At 39.2% G+C, this 10978-nt stretch overlaps 1 protein-coding gene across 1 annotated transcript; it reads left to right on the top strand.

Annotated features, from left to right (window-relative positions):
* Nucleotides 1-1765: 1765 nt before the first annotated feature.
* On the top strand, nucleotides 1766-4268 carry LOC140952434 (E3 ubiquitin-protein ligase TRIM45-like). Its single transcript, XM_073401858.1, has 3 exons — nucleotides 1766-2488; nucleotides 2893-3183; nucleotides 3840-4268. Exons 1-3 carry the CDS (start codon nucleotides 1766-1768, stop codon nucleotides 4266-4268), a joined length of 1443 nt encoding a protein of 480 aa, XP_073257959.1.
* The last annotated feature ends 6710 nt before the right edge of the window (nucleotides 4269-10978 follow it).

Here is a 10978-nt window from a genome sequence, read left to right as displayed (position 1 = left end):
AATTTATAAAACTATTATTAGAGATACCGTGAATTTTTTGCGAGATAATTTCTGAGATTTTGTGGCGTAGTGAAGCAGGGATTTTGTATTGCAGTGAATGCAAAGCAGCCGTATTTGGCGGGAGAAGTAGCTCTGAGTTTCACCGAGCCGGCTCTCTAAAATATAGATTGGCACACGATATTTTTTCAACGTAGTACTGAGAAAGGCCTCTTATAATGAGGTCAGCAACTATAGGTTATTATTATGGACCTTCCCATACCATACTGGATAGGGCTTCTATTCACACCAAGAGAGAATGAGACAGCTTATTCTCTCTTGTTCACACATAACAACGCTGATTTCGGTGCGATTCCCTCAGTAACTGGAGCGGAAAGTGGAGCGTACATATCGTAGTGTGAACAGGTATTCGGACCGTTGCGGATGTGAATCATAAGTAGGAACGAGGACTGGAAACCACTGAGACTTGCACTGAGACGGAAGTAGAAATTAAGGAGTGAGAACTGGAATTTAGTGGACCAAGCCCTCTCGGCCAACCGCTCAACAAGGCGCAAGGTAAGGCACAAGGCGGAACTGCTGACGGTGAAGCCTGCTCAAAAAGGTTCTTACGCTTACTTTCGGTGAGCCTTTTGCTTTACAAAAGGTACGTGCAACTTCTTTTATTAACATAATGCAAGGCAAAGTTTATTGTAAGTCAGTAGAGTCGACTAATTCAATTTTATTGTAAGTCAGTAGAGTCGACTAATTCTGCCATCGCTCGCTCTGCCGGGTTAGCTCGTTGAGGCATTTCCAAATCCAAGCAAATCCAAGTCGAGTCTAGAGCTGTGGATGAAATAATGCGTTCATGTAAGCTCTATATCAGTATTTACGGTACTTTACGCTCACGTAAATGGGATCATTATGCGATGATTTCTTACATTTTTACGCGTTAATGGTATTCTTTACCTGGTTGGATGGATTGAAGTGACGACACCGAAAAGTTCTCGGTTCAGTTATTTCATTAATAACAACAACAAGAGATTTTGAATCGAAAAGCTTCGAGCCATATTGAATGTACTTAAAACCTCTGGCTTTTCAGAATGTACGAGCCGGTTTACTATCTGTTATGACCTATTACTGAGAACTATCACATTGTTTAGCATGTGTGTGTGGGTGTGTTAACCGGGCCAAAAGTAACTAAAACCTCAAGGCACTTAACTTTGCATCTCATTTAAAATTCGGAAATTTAAAACTTTTAAAACTTAAAATTCAATGGACGTAGCTTGATCTGACTGTAAGGACAGACGAAAGTGCCTGTATTAGAGTGGTGTCTGTATTATGGAGGTCACCACAGTGATATCTCTTTAGGACTACACTCTGATTCAAAATTGTTACTGAAGGTGTTCGTAAATTGTTTCATATACGTCATATTCAGTGAATCAGCTATTGCTCCGGTAAGTTCTGTGCGGTATGTCTTAATATGTTCTTGATCATCTGTTATGGTATTTTATTTTAATTTTTCAAAACTCCATTTGAACAGAAGTGAACTTAGACGTTGCTTTTTGCGTAACAATATGGCAGTTTAATGTACAATTTTTGCAGAAAGGTCTCTCTATGAGACTGAAAGAAGTTCATGAGAAAAGAAAACTGCCAGCGAAAACGATGCTTAAGAGGGTCGACACAAACGTGCCAAATTTGAGAGAGCGCTTTTTCTGATTTTTTTATTGTTATGATAATTACCTCTTCATTCATTTGTGAAAAATGTTGATTTTTTCATTCATTTCAGACAATGGCGTTCAAGGGACCGGAGTGCTTAATCTGTTATGAAGGTTACAATGATGAAAAAAAATGTCCTCGGCTTCTGAGTTGTGGACACAGCTTTTGCTCTAGCTGCTTGAAGAGACTCCTCCATGGTAACAGCATTGATTGTCCCAAATGCAGACATGCAGTCGCAGTTCCTACTGGAGTCCAAGGTCTGTTAAAGAATTTTGCGTTATTGGACATCGTAAAGGAAGCACCCAAAGAGCAAGCTGGACATACAGAACATACAGACACGCACGATTGTGAGGCTTGTGATGAGAAACACCCCGCGACTTTCTGTTGCTTGGACTGCAAGGAAAACTTTTGCAAAACTGCCGCTCAGTTTCATAAACGCAGCAAAGCAAGTCGTGACCACCGGGTTGTTTCCCTCGAGGAGCTGAAAGCAAACCCTCAACTGGCTTCTGTATCTGTTTTCTGTCCAGAACATAACGATCAATTTCGGTTTTTTGACAAAGATTGTGGTCGTGTTATTTGTAGAGACTGTTACGCCCTTAATCATAGCGGGCACAGGTGTGTAACTGTAGCTGAAGCTGCTTCAAAGTACCGACAGCAAATGGAAGCTTTTGTCACCAAAGCTAGCTCTCAAATCGAAAAAATTAAAGCCGCTGAAGGTCAAGTGATGAGAGCAAGTGTTTCTATGAAGGAGGCTTGCGAAGAAAGGAATGGTGAAATTCAAAAGTTTTTTCAAAAAGTAAGGCATGTCTTTGTTATTTGTTCGAATGAAATCAAAGCAGCAAAAATTTCATGGTATTACAAGAACCAATTACGAGTAATGATCAAAAAATGAAATACGGTTTATGCTGGTAGTTACTGAGATAAAGAATAAAATGCGCTCAAAGTGACATGCAGAAGTCAGTGATTCGATCCACTCTCGAACTAGATACGTATAAGTAGAAGTAGACCTCCCGGAAAATAATTAACTTTGGAATAACAATAACTGCTAAACCGCTGCTAATATTAAAATAAAAGCGTCGGTGAGGGATCATATTGTTATTTGTTTTCAAATATCAGGCTGCTGAAGGACAACATGCAAATTATATTAACTCTGGAGAAGTTTCGGGAATATGTGAGTGTGCTTTTTTTTTTTCCTGACAGCTTCGTGACGCAATAAATAGCCGAGAGCAAGTTCTACAGGATAAGCTGGTCAGTTTACATCAATCCAAGGAATCCATCCTCACGGGGCAGCTAGAACGTTTGCAGTTAAACAAAGCATGTTTAGAGAGTGCAGTTGAACAAGCAAAGTCCTCCATACAGTCTCCTGGCGATGTTAACTTCCTTCTCAGTAGTCTGGCTATAGTGTCCACTTTCGAGACCAATCGTGAAAGCTACTCTTTAGTGCTTGAACCGGAGGCCCAGTTTTTACCGGAGTTTGCAAAGGAAGAAAAGGTGAGATTTCAATAACTGTTTTAGTTCTAGCAACAGTTCAAGGGCAGACAACACAATTTTCCACCCAGTCCGGATTTCTGTTGGGATCCCGAGGATAACATTGCTTAGCATCAACCAATTTGAGGTGAATTTCGCTCAGGTAATTTTTAGTAATTCTTGTTAACGTTTGTTTCCTGATGAGTTGTGAATAGATAAAATAAATATGACTGATCCTTCAATCACTTTGAGGAAGTTCTGAAATAAAAGTACAAGGTGATCTTCGCGTTTCCCTGTTCCATAATAAATGTGAAAGAAGTTGAACTAATCAGTATATTTTGCAAAAATAGTTGCCCGAGGTAGAATACTAGAACTTAACGTGAAACTCCGGCGTCGACTATTACAAGAGAAAAATATTGTACAGGTGAAAAACCTTTATAAATTAACATTAACTTACTGAATTTGTCCCCTCAGCGGAAAATTCACTAGATGTAAAAAAGGCTGTCGCCCCGCCCTCCCAAGACATTTATGGGTACAGTGAGAAGAAGGATATTTAATCCTTCTCTTTTTTTAAAGTCCTTTCCAGCACAGCTGCTAAGAAAAAATCGTAAATCGTTTGTTATCAGAAATTATATTTTTTAACTGACTGCAAAGATCTCTTTTACTCCTTCTCTGCCAAGGTGGGTCCTACATTTCACAAGAGTGTACAGGAAGCTATCCAGAGGACAGGCTACATCAGTGACAGATCAACTTGTGCAGCCAGCACTACTGTAACTGGCCCGGGAATAAAAAGCGCAAATCTTGGAAAGAAGGCACAATTCACTATTACTTCTCGCGACAGCCAAAGTCGTCAACGCAAGCGAGGTGGCGACGTTTACGCGGTGAAACTAAATAAGGAAGGATACGAAGTTAAGGTGGATGTAAAAGACAAAGACGATGGAACGTACTTGGCAGAATATACTGTCCCTGACCAAAACTACTTAAGTTTCATATCAAATTTTTTTGGTGGTAAGGGGGGGTCAGGTCAGTACACATTGTCCGTGTGCTTGCGAGGTGCTCACATCAAAGGCAGCCCTTTTGTTGTACAAGTTACAAGGTTTTCTCCTTAGAGCGGGAGAAAAAGCTGATTTTCCGAGGACACTCATTTAAAGCTGCAGAGAAAAATACAAGCAAAAGAAACGGTATTGTTGTCTACATATTGGCATTGCTTTTCGTTCTACATTCAACAGTCTAAATTGTTCGCTTTGAGCGTGAGGAGTACCGAGAAAGAAATTAATTAAGAGAGGCCATCTCAAGTGTGTGTTTGTTTCCTACGTTCATATCAATATACAATATACTACCTATGATAGTTCTAGATGAGTTCAATGATAAATCAGAATTTCTCTTTCTGCACTCCCGTTTTCGTCATTCGTTGCCCCCGCCCACGATTTCTGTTGGCATGGAAAACATCAGGCCCTCTCAATAGGCTTGCAATCTTGGCGTGATTTTTGACAACACAATAGGCCATTTATACGAGGAAAAATAAGATGCGTCTTAAATAAGACGCGAACTTTCCGTATAAATGGCACATTTCGTCTAAAATAAGACGCGGCTTAGCTAAGACGCGTCTTATTTTAGAACAGCCCTTAACACCTGTTCTTAGATAAGACGCGTCTTGGCTAAGACGAGAAAAACTTCGCATAAATGACCTTCGCGTCTTACATAAGACGCGAACGCATAGTACGCATGCGTTAATTTTTGGCGCGCCACCTTGGATTGCCGTTGCTACGGGCAACATTCACATGAAAACGAGTCAAGAACAGAAATAAGACGCAAACCATTTATACGAGCTGTTCTCGTCTTAGATATGACATGCTCGTATAAATGGTACAGTTCGCGTCTTATTTAAGACGCGTCTTATGTAAGACGCGTCTCATTTTTCCTCGTATAAATGGCCCTACTGTCACTTTCACCTTTTTCACCTTTTTGTTAGCTCGAAGTTGGACTTTTGTAATTCTCTTCTTTTTGGTGCCCAAAAACGGGACATAGCTAAGTTACAGTCCGTTTAGAATGCGGCTGCTCGAATTATCGCCGGTCTCAAAAAACGAGATCACATCACCGAGACTCTAAGAGATCTTCACTGGCTTCCTGTTGAGGAGAGAATTGTTCTTAAAATAAATTTAATAACTTTTAAAACATTGAATGGCTCCGGTCCCCGATATCTTGAAGATATTTTAAAATTTTACCATCAAGCAAGGACATTACGGTCATCAAGGGATCATTTACGCCTTGAAGAACCAAATTTTAACATGAAAACTTATGGCCAGCGAGCGTTTCCGTTGCTGCCCCCCGACTATGGAACAAGCTCCCCTTTGAAATTCGAGCTTGTTCTGATTTTAATCTTTTTAAATCTAAGTTGAAAACGTTTCTTTTTAAAAAGGTATATGACATTTAGTTTCGTCATATTTGTTTTTGTTTTTGATTTTGTTTTTTGTTTGTTTTTGTTTTTGTTTTTGATTTGTTTTTGTTTTTTTGTTTTGTTGTTGTTGTTGTTTTTTGTTTTTTGTTTTTTTTTTCTTTCCTTTTTAAGATGTGTACAGTAGGGTTATATGTAAGCTTGTGGTTAATGATATTCTCATGTCCTTTTTTACATTGTAAAGCGCTTAGAACAGCGGTGTATAAGCGCTATATAAATTCCATTATTATTATTATTATTATTATTATTATTATTATTATTATTATGAGTCTACAAAATAACTCTCGACAATGGGGTTGGTCAGTGAGGGGGGAGTTTGAACTGAATGTTCTAGAATTCTCTCAGTCTTTGTTCTTTTAGGTCAGTTTTGATTGAGATGAGATTATTTTTTAGGTCTAATTGTTTGTTACATATGCACATGTTTGCTTGTCTGGGTTATAGATCTAGACAAAACGATGCGGGCTACATGTGGTCATTTAATTCAACGGATCTTCCATATTGTTTTATTTAGTGAGCACATGGTTACAAGTGCCATCAATTACGTGATTAATTGCCACAAAATTAGTATTTGCTTTTGTTGTGGATTTCTGTAGAAGTTTCAAAACTAAGGCTTAGTAAAAACTGTGATAATATTCTACATCTTTAAAATAATAAAAATAAAATAACACGGCATCTGTGGTAAACTCGATTTTCAGTTTTATTATGTGGCAGGAGTGCAATATACAGAAGATGAACTTGATTAAACAACGTTGTCTCGTAACGTATTATTTGAGGGACTGTTTAATACGGACACCCGGGTAATACGGACACAATGGCGTGTCCCCATGGTGTCCGTATTTATCGAATTCCATTGTACCAGTTTATGAAACTACTACATGTTTGTAGGACACAAAACCTTTGGAGATATCGTGAATGTTTTGCATGCCACGGAGATTTTCTGTTTGCAAACAATGCAAAGCAGGTGTATTTGGTGGGCGCATTAGCTCTTAGTTTTAAGACGGCTCTCTTAAAACAAATAGGTTGGCACACGAAATCTTTTTCAACGCTTCCCTTTTTTCCAGACACGATTAATTGGACTAAAGGCTACTTTTTTTTATGAGGCCAGCAAATCCTGGTTCTATTAGCCTTAAAATAACAGTCATAGAATACATTGAAAATACTTTAGAATGGACCTCCCACCCCCCTTTACACTATAGTTTAAAAATCTGTGAAGAAACCAGTCCTTAAGGAAGAAAAATTTTTTTCTGCTTAAAGAAGTTACCACTTAATTATACGAATTCTACAGGGGTGATTGGCTGGTTTTGAATGAATTTGATCAATATTTGATGAAGCACTTTACGGGAGCGACCTCTCTGGCGCAACTATAAAGCCTTTATGAAGGCTAACGCTTAGAGTGTTTCATTCGACAATTCATCTCCTTCGCGTCAAATCACTTCAGATCTGCTATAGAGTCGACGCTTGCCGTTACCATGGAAAACCAGAACTAAAACCCACTGTGTACTAGAGTTTACGCGCTGTGATCAAAGGAGATTACAGCGAGTGGTAGACGTAGTTAATAATGTGGGTATCGTCATGGACATGCCTGCCTGTGCAGTAATAGCCCGCCACTGCAGCTGGCATTGTCAGGCCTTGAAATCAGGAAGAGAAAAGCAACATCAATGCCCATGATCACTCGAAAGTTCCCGCGTACCGTAGGTGAGGACACTTTTATATTGCTGGATCTTAAAAGCGAACAAGGAGATAAAGTTGGCGCCAATGTCCATGACAAAAGAGATGGAATTTGGCTATTTACACGATCCCCTTAGGTGCTAAACGAATTGATTACAAATTGAGCTAACGCTTAAGAGTTGCTCACATTCAAGGCAGCCCTCATGTTATTGTACCTTTCCACCATATGGCACTGTCGCTTCGTCGGAAGACTTATTACGTTGTTGTCGGAAGTAGCAAGTAAAAGCTCAGTGAAATAGCTCAGCATTAGTTAGAGCATTCGACTTCTGTGCGTCAATTACTTTTGAAGGCTGGAACCTCTCTGGTTTACGCGTGTTTCAAAAGTTAATACGCCTTTATTTCATTGTAGTTTTTAAAACAAATGTCAAGGGTAAGTTCGCACAATGCTCATGATATATGTACTGGTCACCACAGCCCCCAGTTTTTCTTTTCATTTTTTTTTTTGCAGAAAATTTTTATTTATTCCTGAAGGAAACGTTTTCGTAAAAACGACCAAAACAGCGTAAAAAACACATGACATATAGCATTACGTCTTTTCAGTGCAGCAAGCTGAAAGCTGACTCGTGCCCAGGTAGCGCGCGGACCGATAACCCCGTGAAGAGGTGCTCACATTCAACCTGTGCACCACATGGCATCGTCACTTCTTCGTAAGACGTATTAAGTTTTGTCGGACGTAGTCAGTAAAATAACTCACATGCTGGGTGAAATTTCTCAAGTGCTGTATCCTGTGAGGTCGGTGTTGCCGCTGTTGTCTAGGGACGGACCATTATTTTTCGGAGGGCGCTACGAATTTTTTTTGGAGACAATTTCTGTGTCATCGTCCTTTTATTCTGTTGACAATTAATTTTTTTGCCTAGAAAGTGACCTTCAAACTTGGTTATTCATGATGTGTAAACTGCACCTTTGTATTGTTGGAAGTTAATATTAACAGTGGCAAAATATTTACACCATCGATAAAAGTTCTCAAAAGCGTCCTAATCAACACATGGAATACAGCACTGTAATTGAGGAACTCACGATAAAAAAACTTGAGAAAGTTCCTCTTCCTTTGGACATTGTTTTGGATAATTTTGGAAATGATGTTTGAGAGCACCCCCGGCAATATTAAATACTTAGTCGAAACTGGACGGAAAGGAAACATATTTCACTTACTACAAACAATGGATCATGATTTATAACTGAGCTTGCTTCTTAGTACAGTAGAACCCCAGTAACTCGAACTCTGAAGGGAAACAAAAAACAGTTCGAGTTAGTGAGGGTTCGATTGCAAAAATTTCGATTGCAAAAATTTCTTGCTTGCCTGCCTCTCCTAGGATTTTCGAACATCTACAAAATGGTATAATTACCCATTTTTAACGGATTTTGACCCTAAAAAAGGCCACCTAGAATTTTCGGGAGCCTTTTCCTGGCTGAAATTTTCGAGAAGGTAAGATTTTATCCCTGTAATTGCAAATACCCACGGCAAAACCATAGACTACAAAACAGTAAGACTCGTACGCCACGCTTTACCGATTTCTTTACTGATTTTGAGAAAAAAACCGACTGTTTTGCAGTCTAGCAAAACCAAAGCTATTTTTCTTTTGCTGTGAAGTATTTGGTTTTGCCGTGAGGTATTTTGTTTTTGCCGTGAAGTTTTTGGTTTAGCCGTGATGTTTTTGTTTTTGCCGTGAGGTTTTTGGTTTTGCCGTGAGGTATTTTGTTTTTGCCGTGAGGTTTTTGGTTTTGGCGTGAGGTATTTTGCTTTTGCCCTGAGGTTTTTGGTTTTGCCGTGACTGTTGTGGGCCGCCATAGTGGAGGAATCGTGGTGAAAGAAGTTCTTGCAATCACTTTATTGAACATTTTACCTCACTCAAGGTTCGTACAATATCTTCAATTGAAATATTGCAATACAGAGTTTATTGTAAGGCAGTAGATTGGACTAATTTAAGCTTGTTATGTCGGCGCTCAGCTCTATGATACAGTTATTTAATACCCCATTTCTCCCATCGTAAATTAATGACATTCATTCGTTTCGAAATCGAGTTAATTCTGTAGATAAAATCTTATTGCTTTATCCTTTCAATGTAAGCTTTGCGTCAGTACTTCGCTTTTCAGCTCTAAGGCTTTACATAGTGAACCAGTCTTTCTCGGCATCATGATTTTACTGAGTGTCATATTAGTCGTCCTTGATCCGGATTTTTTGGCGTCAGTAAGACTTTCACGAGTGCTGCTACGTCAAGGGCATCGGACTTATCCTAGATTTTTGTCTGTGTTTTCTTTAACATTTACGTGTTGTTGACAGTATGCTTTTTTTTGTGCTTATTTGAGTTGGTAGCCTCAACAGTGCATTCCATAGGCGGTGAATAGCGAAGGTACTTAAATCCTCCTTTAATGCCGTGTTATATTTTTTTTGACAGTCCGTCTACCGCCCAATATTTTCAATATGTTAATCCGTGTATACATAAAATTACTTGAAAACTGGTTGTAGCATAATTTTTATACAACGGAGTGTTGGTGATGTTTGCTAACGTCCATTTTTCAGGAGACTCAACTTTCTACTACTGTCCGTACAGGAATCGAAAGTGAACTTGCATCATAAATGCAAAACAAAAATGTAACCGAACATATCTCCCCTGAATATTATTACTCTGAGTCAATACGCACAACTTCAGTAAAATAAGTTTACTGTGCTTTTTTCACGCTTGTCTACTTTCTTTATTGCGACTTTCCCGTCATTTTAATCGCTGAGTATGTTGCTGCATTCAGTTATTTCATTAACAACAACAACAGATTTTGAATGGAAAAGCTTCAAGCCGTATTGAATGTAGACTGTACCAGCCGTTTTTCTATTTGTTATGACTTTATTAGAAGTACCTGACATTGTTTAGCAATAATATGTGTATTAACTGGGCCTAGTATCTAAAATCTCAAGGCACTTAATCGGGAAACTCAACTTCGCATCGCATTAACTCGAAAAGTTGGAAATTTTAAAAGAAGCTTGAAAGTCTTAAAGAAAAAAGATCGCTTGTGTATTGTGTGAAGTGCTACCAATAGGTCAGACTGAAACTTATACTTGCCGGTTTATTTGTGGATTGGCACCGTAGTTAATTTGAAAATCGGGTTTTTCTTTCACGTAGTCCTCCACTGTAAGGACAGACCAAAATATTAGAGAGCTGTCCCACGTAGCATAGAGGTCACCACAGTGACATCACATAAAATTTAGGGCCATTCCATTTGTCAGAACTGGCCAGCTGGACCTTGGCCGGACCAGTCAGTTTGAAAGTGAAATAGGCTTTTTCCAACAGTTTTTGCTGAAACGTTCTCCTTCGTGCATACTATTTAGGATTTGACTGATCTGGCTGGAGAGTTTCGATTAAAAGGGAAATTATCATTGCGATGGAAATGGTCTGGCCTGTCAGTTCTGACAAATGGAAACCGCTCTTAGACTCCACTGGCAATTGCACCTTTCATTTGTAATTGTTACTGTAAAGCGAAGACCATCCTCGGAGACCCAGGGGCAGCTAGTCGGGACGATAGAATGTTCATTTTGTTTAACTGCTTGTCTCGATCTTACTGTAATCTTTCACCACGAACATTCTGTCGTCCTGACTAGCTGCCCCTGGGTGTCCTATGATGGGCTGTTCTGTCGCACTTTGT

The sequence above is a fragment of the Porites lutea genome, chromosome 11 (genome assembly GCF_958299795.1).
Source record: "Porites lutea chromosome 11, jaPorLute2.1, whole genome shotgun sequence".
NCBI lineage: Eukaryota > Metazoa > Cnidaria > Anthozoa > Scleractinia > Poritidae > Porites > Porites lutea.
This window is presented reverse-complemented; position numbering and strand designations above follow the sequence as displayed.